This window comes from Protopterus annectens, chromosome 3.part1 (assembly GCF_019279795.1).
Source record: "Protopterus annectens isolate FY-2018-M chromosome 3.part1, PAN1.0, whole genome shotgun sequence".
NCBI classification, from domain to species: Eukaryota; Metazoa; Chordata; order Ceratodontiformes; family Protopteridae; genus Protopterus; species Protopterus annectens.
In genome coordinates, this window is record NC_056732.1 from 1,044,518,064 (window position 1) to 1,044,536,100 (window position 18,037).

Genomic DNA, 18,037 nt, shown 5'->3' on the forward strand with positions numbered 1-18,037 from the left:
ACTCCAGGTGATTGGATTTATGATGCTACAATGCAGCATTAAGTGCAGTGCTGTATTCCTGAGTTTGTTGTCCTTCTGATTAGTCATTAGTCTGAAGTCCCATCTGTTTGAGTTGGTAGTAGCTCAGGTAGATATAAAAGATCCCACTCCACCTATTGAAAATAATCCAGGAAGTTCCCTGATACCGTGGACAAATTTCCCCTGGTGTAAATACCGTCTAGGTCACTAGCCTAGTGGAGCTCAGTCAGTCATCAAAAGGACAAATACATAAACAAATAAATAAACCATGCTTTGTAAAGTAATATAGAGGAGTAGTGTGTAACCAAAGAAAGTATAAAATAATATGGTAGCATGAAAAGCAAATAGGATTACATGTGCATTTAGTAAAGCAGGGAGCAGTGATAGTGCAGATTCTGAGCCTTAGCACATAAAGAGATTTTATCTGGTGAATAAATAGATTAGAAAATGTTGTTGTTTGGTCCAGAGACACTAATTGCTTTGTACTGAGTTTATTGGAGGGTCTTTTTAGAGTGAGCAGTAAAGGGAATGAAGATTGAAATGTGCAGCTCAATTTCTTCCTGGAGAGCAGTTTCGTTAAAATTTGCTGAAAATGTGTAAGAGTTTGTAATTGAGGGAAGTTAATTGTAAGGCGGAAGATTTTAACTAATTTAATTGTGTTAACAGTGTGGCCTGTAATACACAGTGGGGGATATAAGTTTATAAGGTTTGTAGGTGGCCTTTGCGTAGTGATGAGGTAGAATTCAGGATTAGAAGGGCATAGTCAAGGCTATGTAAGTATGATACCAAGGAATGCAGCGTACTTGGTGTCTGTAGTTAGTATATCTTGGGTGGAGTAACATGAACCTGTTTTAAGATTTTATGTAGTTTATCACTAAGAGTTCTAAAACAGAGGGGACTTCCAAGATAGCGGCACACTGATCAACAGCTTAACTTAAGCTTTCCCAGTGTGAAAGCAGAAACTGAGAAGCTGTAGCCAGAAATATTAACAACCTGAGTAAAATACAGTTACTGGCTATTAAGTACAGTGACTGGATGGCTGCAAAGAAGAAACGTAGGGACCCTGAAAGAAGATCAACAGAAAAAGTGTTCATTGACTGGGAAGGATCGCGAAGCTGTCCAACAAAAAGCAGTTCAAGCTTCATCTTTGGTGCAAGACATTAATTCCAGTAATCTAGAGGAAAAAAAATAAGTCAAATGTGCACAGAGCTGTTTAAAATAAACAAAACACTGAAGGAGATTATCAACTCAAATAACAATTGGCTGGAGAAAATGGAAGAGGCTTTAACCAGATATTCAGATGAGCTGGTAAAACTGCAAAAATCAGAGGCCGAAATGAAGAAAAGGATGGCTGAGTATGAGACTGCTCAAGAAGAGTTGTTTCAAAAAATGATAGAATTAGAGGACAGAGCACTTAGAGAAAGTCTGAGATTTCCTGCTGTACCAGAGAAACTGGAAGGAACAGAATGCATTAATTTTATGAAGGGACAAATAAGCACCTGGACTGGTATTCCACAACAGGAACTGTTAATTGAAAGGGCATACTGTGTGTATGCAGGGTTGCCAGACGTCCCTATTTGAGAAGGACTGTCCTGGGATCAGCAGCCTGATCCCGAGTCCCGCACTGCCGGTTTAAATCCCGGGCAGCCTCCGCTTTGTTTTTTTTTTTTTTTGATTGGCCCGTATACCGGCATACGGGCCAATCAAAAATCGCTAAACACGGAGCTTCTTGTGTTTAATGCGGAACACCGCAGTTCTGCATTAAACAGAAGTAGCTCCGTGTTTAGCAATTTTTGATTGGCCCGTATACCGGTATACGGGCCAATCAAAAAAAAATCGCAAAACAGAGCTACTTCTGTTTAATGCTGAACTGCGATGTTTCGCATTAAACAGAAGTAGCTCCATGTTTATTTATTTTTGTTTGGCCCAGGCCAATCAAAAAAAAAAAACCAAACACAGAGCTACTTTTGTTTAATGCGGAACTCTGAAGTTCTGCATTAATAGCGTGGAAGACCTTTTTTTTTTTTTAGTCTTCACTTGCTGTGAAAGACTTTTTTTGTCCCTACCTGGCCAGTCGGAAATCTGGCAACCCTGTGTGTATGCTCAAATATTGCCATAGGAAAGCAAACAAGATAGAAGATAGAAACCAGGTAGCAGAGAGTTGATCCTGACAAAACTGTGGCCAAAGAGAAAGTGTTAAAACCTGGAGACAGTAGAGTGTTTAGGGAAAATGATAATTCACTGTGCAACAGGCGGAAGAGAAACAGATGTATTCCAGAAATCGGGGAATGTGGAGAAGTAGGTGTGAGATTCAACTGCTGCATCGAGCTGTCTTCAGAATACAGTAAGCTCTTCATTAACTGGCACCCATGGGGATTGGTAGATGCCAGATAACTGTAGTTTTTGGTTGCTTGAGAGCTGCTGTTAAAAATAGGCCTGACATACTGTACCCTATACTATTTGTTTGATTTGACTTGTTCTCAGGTTGGGGAAAGAGGGAATTTAGTCCTATCTTCCTTTTTAAAACTCTAAAAATGTAAGGTATGTTTCTGCGGGAGGGGGGAAACAGAAAGTGCAATGCGTGAACATTGTACTGTATTTCTTCGATATTTTTTCGCCAGTTGCTTGAGAGTGCCGGTTGCTTGTGTTCCAGTTAACTGAGAGTTTACTGTATTTTTTTCCTGGAGGTTCAAAGTAATTTTTGATGCAGAACAGGCTAATGAGGAAATACAAAAGTTTGCCAAACAAAAAATGATCCATCAAGCAGAAGGGGACTCTGGTTCCCATTCATCTGATAATAAAACACATTGAGAGATTTTGCTTGTAAAACCTTTTCCACTGCTCTAAAGGAAAATGCTTGAGCGACAGTGAAAAGCACATGAGTAGACCAGAAGAACTGGGATCACTGTGGAATTGAACGGAAATCTGGAGTTAGGAGATGTAGATGAACAGGAAGAAGACCAGCAACATGGAATTAGCGAACAAATGTGAGAATGCAAAACTTCAGTCACATTTGTGACATCAGGCTGTATAAGAATAAGTGGAAAGAGTGGACTTTTATTGACTGTTAAACTTGTGAGGAACTGAAAGGCATTTGTCTCACTTCATGTCATTAATGTTTGGAAGAACTCTGGGGTGGAGGAGGAAGGAAAAAGGTTACTGTAAGTTAAACAATTTCTATTCTTAACAGTATTTGTATGAAACTTTTCACAATGATAGAGAAGCTAACTGAAGTAGGTGTCAGAACTCCAATGTGCAATTGGATTGTGGACTTCCTTACTGAAAGGCCACAAACAGTATGTGCAGGAAAGAACACCTGAAATAGTATCACCTTGAGCACTGATGTACCTCAAGGCTGTGTGTTTTGAGCCCCCTGTTATCCACTCTGCTAATGCACGACTGCACTGCCAAGTACAGCTCTATCATATAATCAAGTTTGCAGATGATACCACAGTTGTGGGTCTCATCCACAATGAGGGGGCAACAGCCTATAGAGAGGAGGTGAGACAACTGATAACTTGGTGTGGTAACATCAGTCTGGCACTCAGTATGAATAAGACCAAAGCTGGAAATTCTGGATTTCAGAAGAAACCATAAGAAACATTCCTCATTCACAGTCAATGGGGAAACAGTGGAGATGGTAAAAAGCAGAAAGATTCTTGGGGTGCACATCTTGGAAGACTCATCTTGGTTTGTGAACACAAATGCCATTGTCAAGAAAGAACAGCAGCACCTACACTTTCTGTGAAGGTTGAGAAGAGCAAATCTACCAGCCCCTGATCTCACGACCTTCTACAGGGGGCACAATCGACAGCATCCTGACAAACAGTTTTACAGCTTGGTATTGCAACTGCTCCACCACAGACTGCATGTCCCTCCAAAGAGTGGTGAAAGCAGCAGAAATAATTACCAGGACCACTCTACCATCTATTCAAGACTTGTACCACTCTCGTCTCAACAGAGCCAGGAAAATAGTCATAGACTGCACTCACCCTATATATGGACTGTGCCTGCACCTAATATCTGTGAGGCATTATCGTAGCATATGTTGCAAAACGGCCAGATTTACCGAAGCTTCTATCCCCTGACCATCAGGCTACTGAACTCCAATAGCAACTTACATCTCGCTTGACATCAGGGACCGTAGGTAATATGATGAGTGAGAAGCATATTTGCATGCAATAACCTTAAAAGGTCTTAAATACGTTGTACAATTAAACTAACAAGAGTATAATCTTATTTCTGTGTAATATCCACTGATGCTAAAACAGCATCCTCTGCAATAAGTAACATCAGTGAATTTTTTGTGCAATAAATATTGTTTCCTTCGCCCAGTGACAACAGAATCTGTGCAATAAGAAGTAGCTGTGGAATTCTGTGCAATAAATACCGTGTCTCTTCAGCTTAGTAAATGTCTATTGATATGTAAAACAGTAAATATTATGTAGTAGGACTAAATATAATAATGTGAATTGTTGTATATGTTAGATGTTTGCACATAGAGTCTGGAGTAACATAATTTTGTTCAGTTGCACTTGTTGTGTTGTTTGAATGACAGTAAAGTTTACTTTGCCTTTGACTTTGGCTTAAATTAAGGCATCCACATTCAAACTCAGTAAGTGTAGCTAACTGAAGTATAACGTGGTGCAGAGGGGTACAGGACAAATTATTTACAGATTGGTGCAGCAATTTCTGATACTTAGCAGCATTTACCCAACTACATTATCCTGTATTATGTGTTTTCTACCATTCCAGATGACGTATTTACTATATTCTGTTCATGGAGTTCATTGGCAGGTACATGTTTTGCCAAGAAGAGAAAGCATAAAATACTGTGAACACGTTCTAGTGCCATTTTCTGAAAATTACCTCTTTTATTTGTTTCACATTTCAATAGGCATTGGATCTGTTTATTTCCATGCAACATTAAGTTTTATTGGTCAGATGCTCGATGAACTGGCGATCCTCTGGGTTCTGATGTGTGCTCTTGCAATGTGGTTTCCAAGAAGGTACCTACCTAGAATTTTTCGGAAAGACAGGTAATTTTTAAATTAGTGACATTTGTATTGTACTGACTTCTCTAGCCTTCATAATGTGTGGATTGTTAAATAAGATGATCTGAGGTTGAGTTATGTCCGAGGTCAAAAGTGTTTCTAGTAGAAATGGCTAGTTCAAGAAATTAGGCTACTGAAATGGCTGGTAGGGGAAGTCAGGCTAGTAACTAAGATATTTGGCCGAATTAAAAAAGCTTATTTGAGTAATATGCGGTCAACTATTAACACAATTAAGGTATTTTGGGCCACCAGCCATACTGTTTTCTATTTACTTATCTTTCACATGCTGTATTCTTAAACTTTGTGCCACCAGGACAGCAGGGTTGTAGCAAGGGAGATTTGCACTTCACTTGACAAAACAATTTTGTCACCTCTCCCTTTAAACCTATGAAATTCATATAATGCATAATGATTAGCTGGAGCCAATGCCCCATACCAGCTGGCATCCTGGCCTAGAACCCCCAAGCCATGCCTTTCCTACAGATCTGGAGGACTGTAGTCTTCCTCAAGGGCACACCATTACACCTGTCACTAATATTTCTTGATACAAAGTTGCACACTTTCAGCTCCAATTTAGGAAGAAATGCATTCCCCATCCAAAAGATTCCATACGTAACTCTGAACCTCTTAGCACAAAAAATCTATTTTTTAAAGACTATTGCAGCCTAATTGTGTGTGTGTGTGTGTGTGTGTGTGTGTGTGTGTGTGTGTGTGTGTAGGAAGAGTAGTATTTACCTGTGGCCAAGGAATGCTCTGTGTGATGAACAGTGACTGTTTCACATTTAGCATAGAGGATTAAGACTGTTTTTGAGTTCCATCCTGTAGCAACTCTGAACAAATCACTTAACCAGACTGTGCTTTCAGGTCACTTCTACAAAGGTGCACTTGTGTCACTGGTATCTGATACTGGTTATCACGTATAGCCGGCCTTAGGCATAGGCCAACTAGGCGGCCGCCTAGGGCACTGCTGTAGTAGGGGCACTTTTCCAGTATTTATTTGGTTTAGGTAGACTAGGATGGGGGCACTGGGTGGTGTGGTGGAGGGCGCAGTGGAGCCCTTTTGCCTAGGGCACCAGTTGACCTAAGGCCGCTCCTAAATGTTTATATAGAAAGTGTGGACAGGCAAGATGTGGCCATACTTGGAATGTTTTTTCTGAATGTTGATAAGTGCTACATGAGCAGGAAGGATTCTTTAGACATTTCAGAAAACAGTTGGCACTGATTAATTGACTTTTGCTTAGGTTTGCAGTTTACTTGTAGTAGTTGGGAAGATCCCTAGCAGTTCTTCTGGGCTTAAAGCATAAAACAAGATATTATATTTAGTAATTGTACTTAAATCAAAATAGGAAAGCAAAACACTGTAGCTGGTAGAGACAAGAAAGGTTTACTTACTGTTAGTGTTACTAGAGTTGTGCTGAGAGAATGTACCTTAAAGAAGGAGGAGGGGCTGGTAGCCATGTGTGAGCAGGATTATTTCTCAGCAAAAGAAACTTAAGAAGTGAGTGGCCTGTGCTAACAAGGAAAACAAATGAACAAGCCAGGCACATAGACAAGAAAGTGTTTTTCTGAAGAGTGAAACGTGAGCTCAACCCATTGGTATTATTTTGAAATGTCTATAGAATGACAGCTAGCTGAGCAGAAGGAGAGGGTTCTAGGTAGAGTGGTATGACCGCAGCATTGCAGAGTTCAGCTGAAACAAGAGCTATGTAAGCAACACATGACACAGGTGTACTTAAGGTGAAGGCACTAAATTAATCTTTAAAAACACTGTCACTAAAAAGGCTTGGCGAGAGTCACTGAAGTGTATAAAGTTGTTATTTCTAGTCATGTGTTTATATGGGAATACCTAGAGTTTCTGTTCCCATTTACAGGTGTTAGTCTAACTCAAAAAAGTCTGAAGTCTAGCAGTGTTACTGAATATAAGCTAAATGGTCTGCAAGTCTTTGTGGGTAATAAGCAGTTACTGACTGGCTGTGGCGTTACATTTTATGTTACTAATGTGATTAGTTTTGGGGCCTCTTAACACTGACTGCATTACCATTACTGCTCATTCATTTCTGTAGCTTGGAGTCTGGTATGCAAAGTGCCCCTGTGCCTGACATTCAGGCAGTCCTGAATCTTGTGTGTGGAGCATTTTAAGCTGCTTATTTTTAAATGTTCTTAAAATCTGACCTGTGGGTAATATTTTACAGTCACGCAGTGACATATAAATAATACCTTCTGTTGAAACATTGTTAGATTATTAAAGAGAAAACTGTTGTTTACATTAATAGTTCTGGACATTTCTATGTAACCCTGTATGAGTGCAGGTACCACAGTTTCTGTGATTCATCAGTGATGCAGTATCAGATATTCGGTTACTGGTGGAATCACATGGCTATATTATGTTAGGCAGCATATCCCTTATCTTGAAACCTTGCTTGTATGTCATGGCAAGTCTGAGCTACAATAAATTGCTATATAAGCCATATTTTTTGTACAATGTATTTTCTTTTTAGAATGTTTCTAATATCATTACCTTTAATACATTAAGTAGCAAGAAGTTGTGGAAATCCTTATTTTAATCCGGAAAAATGCTACTCTGAATAGATAAATTGCAGATTCATGAATGGCTAATTTCCACGTTACAGTAGTGTTCTATTTTGCTTTCATTAAATGGCTCTTCACTTTGTGTTGTGCTGCCAAACGGGATAGATGTCAGAATATGCCAATGAAGGCATAATCAGCTGAAGTACATGCTACTGAACCAATCCATTAGAAGCTATAAAGTAGTCGTGTAGAGATGGTATAGGCTTTTGCCATCGACACCAAAACCTACTGGAATACAGCCACCATCTCACTTTGAAAAAAAAAAGCAATGTTAGGGACTGCTACTGCTCTTTTACATGGGAAGGTGCAACAGGCTCAAATCTGTACTGCTGCTGATGATAGACCTCATCCAAGGTGAAGACGGGTGTTCAGACCCTGTGTAACATATCATGGACTGGATGATGTTGAAATAGAGTGATACAGGGTTGATAGGGAAACACTACAGGAAGTCTGCAACCTCTGCCACCCCCACCTCTGACCCAGGGGAAATCGAGGAGAACCAATACCAGTGGAAACAAAGGTGTTTGTAGCATTAAGGATTTTAACTACTGGTTAATTCCAGAGACCCATGGGATATACTAGGGGTGTCACAGGCCTCAGCCTCCAGAATATTGCACCAATGACTTAATGCTTTCTGCAACATGCAAGGGTCTGCATCTATTTTCCATGCACCCAAGATGAGAGAACAAGAACAATGCAGGAATTTTATGGTGTAGAAACACTTTCCTGAAGTCTTGGGGGCCATAGACTGCACTCACATAGAAATAAAAGCACCATCTAATGAACAGGGAAGGACATACATCAGCAGGAAGAGATTCTACTCCATCAACTGCCAGGTTGTCTGTAATACCCCAGGAATCACCCTCAATGTCTGTGCAGGCAACCCAGGCAGTTATCGTGACTCACACATAGGAGGTTTGGTATAATAGTTAAGGCATTAACTTCACTGTCCAAGGGGCTGGGTTTGATTCTAACCTCTGATGACTAGCTAGAGTTGAAATAGTTGGCAGACTGATAGGTTAGTGCCCCTAGGGGCCATATATTGGGTAAAATCAGGTTGCAATGGCTAGGCTTGTAAGGGCCCTTAAGCTGTTAGCCTGGTAATCTCCTATGAGCCTGTGAACCTGTATGGCACACCTCACAGCTTTACACAAGGTTAAATGTGGGGGTGTCCCACAAGGACATTTACTCAGTGATTCAGGTTGTACATTGGAACCGTGGCTCATGAAACCCATCAAAAATGCATGCAAATCCATGGGAGAAGGATACAAAAATGCCTGCACTCAAACTAGAAACATCACAGAGCATGTGTTTGGCATGCTGAAGTCACAGGTTCGCTGTCTGGACACATCAGGGAGCTCCCTGCAGTACAACCCAGGCACCTGTGCAGATATTCTCACAGTCTGCGCCATGTTGCACAGTATCATCTTGAGGAAACAGCTATAACAGAGACAGCAAGGGCCAGAACCACATATTTCTAGACCACAGACAGGGCCCACACCTCCAGGACATACAGACAAGGATTCTGAGGGAGAACCTCCAAGTTGCAGAGATAACTGGCAGACATAGGGGTGCACAATATGCTTTTCCCTGGCTAAGAGGTAAAGGACAAAACACATACTCACCACCTAAGGCTCAAAAGATAGCGCACACACTCAGCAGCTAAGAGGTAAATGAAAGAACACACACTCACCTATGAAGGAGTACACATAACAACCTAAACACATACAAATATTAAAAGTTTTGCCATCCGATATCCACAAACTTTACTTACCCATGTAATATCTGTGTATGGATAGGATCAGACAAAGACAGCTCCAAAGCACACAACTTTTAACTGCAGTAATGTCAAGGTAGGTGTGGAACCTGTATTATACAAATAAATGTGTAAGAAGATAAACTACCTGTGTACTGTCAGTCATAAATGTACATAATCAGAACCTGAATGAGGTGTCCACTAATGGAATTCTTGGCTTATAGGAATGATATCTGCAGTATACAGGTACGCATTGTACACAGTAACTGGCATCAAGCCTGTCACTTACTCACTGTACACAAACCAATCAACACTACAATTATATAAACAGTTTTACAAGTAGAGCAATACGCAGGAATGCAGTATCACTAGTTTGAGTGCATGAATTACAGTACTAAATGAAAAAAAGCATTCCAAAATTAATATTTAAGAAAAAACATCCAAAATATTGTTTTCTAATAAATATGCATGTGAAAAGAAAATCTTAACTATCTGCTTTGTGCATTGGACATATATTCAACCCTACATCAAACTCAAATGAACAAAGAGAATGGCACAGTCGTCATCATTTGCTCAGGGTGGGGTGGCAGTAGGCCAAGGTTAACACCAAAGTAGTAAGTACATGTGAGTAAGAAACTCAGAACATTTAGTAAGGTAGGAAATATTTCAGGGCCACTAAAAGGAGATATATCCCAGTCAACATTAGTGTTTCTTACCATGCATGTTTGTGTGTGTATGGGTTGGTATGAACAGTTTTTGTGAAATGTGTGTATGTCTGCATAAACACGGTCAAGATCTATGCCAGCACTATGTCCAAAATATTGGACAGATCTGAGCCATGCACGGTAGAGTTGTCACTTCAGTGTCAGCACTCCCGACCATGCAAACTGCCTTTGCCAGGAGTTGTCCTCATCCACATCCATGTCCTCGGTTTGAAGTGAGAATACTACCTGCATTTTAGCGATGTCTGTTGGACAAGCTCTCTTCACGAATACATCCAGGACCATGATCCCGTGATGTAGCACATCTGGGTATGGACACCTCGATCACAGATGGAACAGTGGAAGTAGTGCCACTACAGTACCGAGATCTTGCACAGCCACATTTGTATCACCAGAGGATGTTGCAGCTGTATGGACACTTGGATGCTGGCCCTCCCCCAGCAGACATTCCATGACAGATACTGCCCAATCCAGTATGTCACTCATCCTGTACAATGAGTCACCACTGTGATGAGGCAGTCATGCATGTCAGAATGTCTCACATTTAGGACTTGTGCAATCTCTTCCATGGCCCTTGTGGAATGATCCTGTGCCTCCATGATGGCCCTATACATATGCCTTGTGGCACATAATGACACAACAGCATCAGGATGAGAGTGAATAGTAGGCCTCCTCCACCTCTAGCAACCCTCCTGTGTGATGATGCCATACCCTCATGATGGCTATAGGCAGACTCAACCAGCTCTGCAGCTGAAGTAACCACACTACCCTGATCAACCTTGTCACCTTCAACCTGTCCTATATTTGTGGCCTGAGTAGAATTGGTATGCATAAGCATACTGACTGTGCCCTAAATGAGGCCAATGGATGTGTGAGCCACAACATCAGTGTTTGTCTGAACCTCTGCACCCCCTGACTGTGCTTATATATCACCATCACCATCATCATCATCAGATGCTACCAATACTTTGACAACAGGAAGTGTAAGTTCAGCACTACCACTGTTAGGATCACCTGTGATAACAGTAAATAATGCAAGCAGGAGAGAAGTAGTGACTGGGAATGATCCAAACTGGTTGTACAAACTCATATTAAACAATTTCAGATGTTAAATTAATGCAATACACTTTACTTTCTCATTAATCCTACATCTAAGTAATAATTATTACTAATCAAAGAAAGTTTGTGTTAACCCTCAGTAGGTGGTCTTTCATATGGCCCTGGTAAAAGGAGAAGGCAGTGGAAAGAAGACTAATAAGCATCAGAATGTAAATGACACAAGGACGGGAGCATAATGCTCTGCCTATCTTCCCCTTAAGAAGTATGTCAGAATCAGTGAGACTGACCATCCCCCCCCCCCCAACACACAACAGAATCTCTGTTTGACTCTTCTGTCTTGTAAGGCACACGTATTGATGTTTTCAGTTGTAGGCATAGTAACACATAAAGATTTCTAAAATGGCATTACATGCCTTATATATATATATATATATATATATATATATATATATATATATATATATATATATAAAGTGTACCTGGAATTTCTTCTTATGACCTCGCTTGGCCTGTTGTCCCCATCAGCACCAACATCAAGGAGTGTGTATGAATCCTCTGCTGAGCTGCCTGTATCTCTAACAGTGGACAGGAAAAGCTCATTGCTGGTTCCGTAGTAGGATCCCCACCTGTAGCCTTCCTTTTTCAAAAGATCCTACCTTCAGTTTATCTCCTTTACAATACCCAGAAATCCCTTTACATTGCAAATAGATTTGATTGAAATTTTTCTAGTTTTTGCATAAGGTTTGATTTCCATTTTCCAGTAGGTTTTTTTCTTGCAGCCAGTACATTAAACCTAGCAAGGCCTTGTTATGTCTAGGCAATTCAGATTGTATATTCCAGCTTAAAATAATAATTTCTTTAGTTATTCCAATTTATTCCTCCAACATTTCTGTCTAATCTGAGTACTCTGCAGGAAATTTTTTAAATCTGCCAACTCATTAAATTCCCAGAAAACATATTTCCATTTACATCCCTCTTTCCCACCACAACTCCAGCATATGCTATCTACTGGATGAAGAATGTTTTCAAGTGTGCTTATGGTATAAAATACATATGCAAACACTTTATGCAAAAATTCTAAACCTTCTGGATTTTGTTGCATATTTGAGAGCCTTACAAATTTCTTAGTGTTCCTTTGTAAATTGCTTTTCCATTTTCTTTTTATCAGTCCTTTGTAACCCCCTCTAATTGATTCTTAAAGTTATTATGAAATATTTTATACACCCTACTAAATATCCTGTTTTTGACAGCAGCTTTTACTATGGACTTGACTAAAATCTTTACCAGAACTGATCTTTCACATAGTGCTCCCTTTTCTATTTCTGTGCTTGTAGTCTTATCAATCCCCGATAGGAAGAACAGTCTTTAACCTGCAGTCCAAACTTCATCTTAGCCTAATACTACTTTATTTACCTTTCCATCTTGAGTTATTTGCTCCCAGTACCTTAATTCATTCCTGTAAACTCCTGCTGTTTCTTACCTATTTTTCATACCCCTACTTGCAGACATATCTATTGGTAAAATCTCCTTTCTCAATTCCCATACTAGCTTGGTTCTTAGAATACATTCTGCTGTTTTATTTATGTAATATTCTGTATGGTGTTCTTATCCTCCTGAAGGACTTGCAATACTAAATCCAAGTTTTTTATCTCTTGAGCTCCCCCTGCTTCATCATCATCCTTTTCCACTTTTGAGTTATAAGCTTCTGCTTGGCAGCTTGAGTTATGTATATGAGCTTTAACTGCATAGGTACCTCTTCAAATCCAGCAACCCTAAACCACTCTGTTGTTTGGGGAGAATCAGCTTATCACACTTAACTCTTGCCTTCTTTCCGTCTCAAATAATTTAATTCAACTGTTTATATATTGCCATCCATAACATCTCTTCTAGCTGACAAAACATGCCTTGTATACAAGACTAAGGAAACTAAAAACATTTTCACTGCTTGTAACTTATATCCATAATCAAGAGCGTTCGGTTTCTCTGTTTTTGAAAGATTATTTTGATTTCTTGTCACATATCCTTAGCTGCCTTAACAGAATCCACATTAATTTATATGCCTAAATGCTTCATCTTGTCATGTCCCCATAAGTACAGATATTGCTGTAACAATCCATGGTGGGTTCATAGTTTACCACTCTAGCCTCTGTTTTATCTTCATTTATTTTATGTACAGAAAGTAATTTAAACTGTCTTAGAAAGTTCCAGAACACTGAATATGTCCTTTCTGGATCTACAAAGTTCAAAATAATATAATCTACTAATAAAGGTAACTTTTTTTGAGAAAGAACATTTATATCCTTGAATTTGTGAACCCTTATTTTCTTTGCTGGTGGCTGTAAATTTAAAGCAAGTAATGGTGGGAAAGGAAGTCATCTATGCCTTGTTCCTGTGTCCAAGCACAGTTTGTCAGAGAGAAACCCTATTCTTTTTCAATGCTATCATATAACCTCTTTATTTAATCCTATTATTCTGTCAAGGAATGCAAATGCTGTTATTGCCCTACTCATAAAAATCACAGCTAACTCTAGCAAAAGCTTTCTCTACATTACTACCCACCAGCAACAGCAGTTTTTTATTAAATTCTGCTTCCCTGTAGATCATCATTGTCCTATTAATGTCAAATGTTTGACTCCCCTCTACAAGACAAAATTGAGCTATATCTATCAACGTTGGTATGCCATTGTGTTAGATAGTATAGACATAAACACGTCATAATCATGGTTTAAAATGGAAATGGGCCTATATGAACCCAGATCTGAAGGGGGCTTTACTACAACATTGCTCCACGATGCTGGCACTTTTGCCTCCCCCCTTTTAAAATATTGTTAAACAAAACTTTCCAAATCTTTATTGCTTTTTTTTCCTCCTAACTTCCACATTTCCACAGGGATACCATCTGTTCCTGGAGTCTTCCTTGCTGATTGATTATAGCTCATTGTTTTTATCTAATCTCTTAGTTCTTAATTGTTGAACCACATCTTCCTCTAACTGTAATATAATTAAGTATTCCACAAATTTCCATTTGTGCCTTTTCTTGTTTTTGCAATTCATCCCTTTTATACAAATTTTGATAAAAATTCCAAAAATATCTCTATTGCCTCCATAGGATTTCTGGCATCCTTAACAATGCCCACATTTTTACGGAACGTCCAGCTAAGTTTATAAGAGCCACATAAATGCATAATGTTCCAAGTGAGTTTTGTGTTTTTTCACTCTTGTAAAAATCCTTGTTTGACTAATGTTTATCAGCTTGTGTTTTGTTTGTGGAGCTTTTCTCCCCAGGCCTCTGCCGAAAATGGGCTTATTTCAGCCCAGTGAACATTCCTGGTCAGCAAAAGCAAATAAATAAATAAATAAACAAATAAGAGCAATAAGTAATATTTGCCCCCTATTTTGGGTGCTTTGCTTCCCCCATTATCTTTGACTTTGTCCAGATTTCTTGTGTTAAGAGGTAGAGAGGTATGATTTATGGCTATTTCTGTTGTCATAGGCTGCCTGTGTTTGGCTACCACTCTTTCTACTTTCTGTTGCCTTAGTCATTGTGCTAAATGGTTTTGCACTGTAGAGGTATTTTAAAAATAGTTAATTAGCAGCAGCTTTTCTAAACTTATAAATGTTATCCAAATTTTGGAATATTTTTTATTAGCACTCACTCCTTTTCTTGTTCTGTGAGATTCCCCTTCTTCTGCAATACTTCACCACCTATTTCTGTCCTTTTAAGTCATTCTTGTTAATTTGTACTTCTGTAGCTTTCTGTCTTATTTCTACCATGTTTTTAAGCTCCTTTTTTTATTTTATCCTATTCACTTCTGAAGTAATGTGTTTCTTCCCAGTAACTTTTGAATGATATCCACTCCTCATTCCTTAAATTCTTATTTTTTTAACAGATAAGTAGGAAAGCACCAATGTCGCATTTGTACATTATTACTTGTATTGGTGGATAGCTGATATCATTATTGGATGGGTACCAAAGTCTTCAAATGAATACGCATGGTCCTGTGAAGTATAATTTCTAATCTAGTCCACTTATTCTATCTTGGGGAATAGGCTGTAAATTCTGCATGTGTCCTTGCTACTGAATTTACATCTATACCAATATTCACATCAGATATTCACATTTTCTCTACCAAAATTCATACTTTCTGTACCAAAGATTCTGTCTACTGCTGGAGCTCACGTGGTAGTAGATCATGGTGCAGCTGATTGCACTGTCACTTGCTTGGAAAAGCAAGTGCTGCAACTCCCGCTAGCCCAATCTCCCATTTACTATAGCAGACCCCAACACCTTATTATGTATACTGCATATTCCTATCAGAACCTAAATCCCAAACATAAAACTCTCACTCAGTTCCCAACCTGACTCCTAGGTCCCTTACCTTAAACCTCTAGTCGCCTGTTTTAGGATTTTTATGTGACAGCTCATAGTGCCAGTCTGATAGCAAAATGTCATTAATGGACCAGTTGACTGATTTCATGTGGGCTGTTTCCTTGTGCAATGTGGAAGGGCATTAAAGTCAGGGGAGTTGGTTGCTTGAAAACAGTGTTACATTGTATGTTTCTGAATTTATTGACTTCCTTTTATCAAACATTAGAGGAACACATTTAATAGTAGTACTATTATACAGTTTGTGAAACTGAAGTGATAAAACACTGTGAACTATAGAGAGGCTTGGGATAAGAGTTGGAGGAATTAATCTCAAGTGGCTTTGAGGCATATAAGTGCCTCTCAAATGCAATAATTTAGGCAGAGCGCTATGATTTGGGGCCTTAAATTAGCCTTGTTCCATGTAGATTTACTGTGCTCTCATAAAGTCAGACGTGTTTATAAGAACTTATCTTATTAAGTAAATAAACTAGGCCTGTAAAAAGAATCTGTACCAGTAACAGTACAGGGTCTACTACACAAAGATCTTATGTTGTGAAAAATAAGAATGTGTTGCTCTTTCTGATCCTCTGCTATGAATTTTAAAGGCCAGCATTATGATTTTCAAAGCTCAGATGTTGAGAGGTATGGTCAGTTTTGTGCAAAACTAAAAAATAGTATGTGGACAAGGGCCCAAAATCGTGACAGTTTTTAAATATAACTCTTATAAACTTAGAGAGTTGATAGAATAACAGGTTTTGCAGTAGCATGCATTTTCTTCAGGATTTGAAATCTTAAACTCAAATGTCTGTCATTATTTATTGACTTTAATCCTAAACATTATGCCAAAAAAACCCCACAAATTGTATAAGCAATGGACCCCTTTGTCTGCATGAGTCTGGGTGTTGCATCAACTGTCACCACCTCTGTCAGTTCAGAGCCAGCCTCCTGTCTCAGGTATTTTCTCACACAATGCATCCATCATTTGGCCAGACATCCTTATCTCCTCTTGTCTTCTTATTGTCTCCTAAATCTTCTTTACTAGATCATCTTCTGCTTTTCTGCATGTGACGGAATTGGTTTCATCTGTTATCTTTAACCTTCTATGTAGTTGGCTGTACTTTGGTTTTTGGCTCTGATGTCATTATTCCTTTGTATGTCTCATAATGCGTCTCTTACTTGTCATCTCAAATGCATCATCTCCATCACCTACAGCTTCCTCAGCTGTTCTGCCTTCGCTGCTCAGGTTTATGTGTCATGCAGCAGCACTGGTTGTTTTGTATACCTCATTTTCTAATTTTTCAGCTTTTTTGGGCATTTTGTCATATACTATCCTGAACATTTGTGCCAGATTCCTGCAGTATTTCTGATTCTAGCATTGACTTCCAAATTCAGACTGTCCTTGTTCTCAACCTCAACTCCCAAATACTTGAAGCTGTTAACCTGTTCAGCTTTCTTTTCTATCTCAGTTTTTAGCTTCTTTGGATTTCCCCCATTTGCTGTCATGACTACTGTGTTGTCTTACTAGGTTTCATCACGTTTGACTTCAGTTTTGAATTCCAGTCCCCTGCCGTTTACTGAAGTTCCTGTTCAGAGTCTGCTTGTAGTGCCATATCATTTGCTTATAGCAGCTTTTTTGATCCAGCTCCTCCACCCTGTTTGCTAATATAGTCCTTCTGCAATGTGAACAGGAATGGACTCAGAACAGAACCATGATGCACATCCACTCCATCTGGGAACCACTCTGACAGTCTGAACACTATATGTACCTGTGTCACTGAGACCTTGTACATAGCCTGCATTCATTTTTTATCAATGTTTACAGGACTTCAAACTAATACAGAACTTACCAAATAAGTTAGTCTTTTGAATTTGTCATAGGCTTTCTCCAGGTGTGTGAATGTCTATTTGGACAGTGCAGAACCCAATCCTCAATCCACTACCACCATTCCACAGCTCTTAAACAGAACAGCAAGTAGTTGCTACAGTTTATACTCCACACGGAGCAATACTTTTAAATTGTAGCAATCTGCTTCCTACAATGCTGTAAGCAGTTGCTACAGTTTATAATCTGCATGGAGAGCTGCAGTGCTCTGGATTTAGTTAAAAAAAAGAAAGAAATGTTTTAAACTGTTTCGACCACATATTGAGTGCAACAGTACTCAGGTTTGACCATAAATGCTCATTGTTTTTTTTTAATGCTCGTTAAGCAAGGAAGACAATTTTCTGACTAAACCCTGTTGAACTGGCTAGATGGCTGAATTTCTTTCTGCTTTGGTCAGTGTGGAAAAACTTTAGAAGGCCAGATGAAAGCCAAATTAGAGTACATACACCAGTCAAAGCAGTTACTACTGCTTCTTTTTTCAGGAATAGTGCAGCAGAAAGTAATTGTTACACAGTTGCATGGGCATCCATTCAAACCTGTTCTAGACTTTACAAGACAGTGATTCTTTCCATCAGCAGAGTAAAGTTT

The 18,037-nt window shown here is 39.2% G+C and overlaps 1 protein-coding gene across 1 annotated transcript in view; it reads left to right on the plus strand.

Moving 5' to 3' along the window:
- Positions 1 to 18,037, plus strand: part of ACER2 (alkaline ceramidase 2) — a 212,621-nt gene that overhangs the window by 122,678 nt on the left and 71,906 nt on the right. Inside the window, exon 3 of the mRNA XM_044067198.1 lies at positions 4,916 to 5,057. Within this exon, the coding sequence (XP_043923133.1) occupies positions 4,916 to 5,057 (142 nt within the window). The remainder of the gene's footprint in view (positions 1 to 4,915; positions 5,058 to 18,037) is intronic.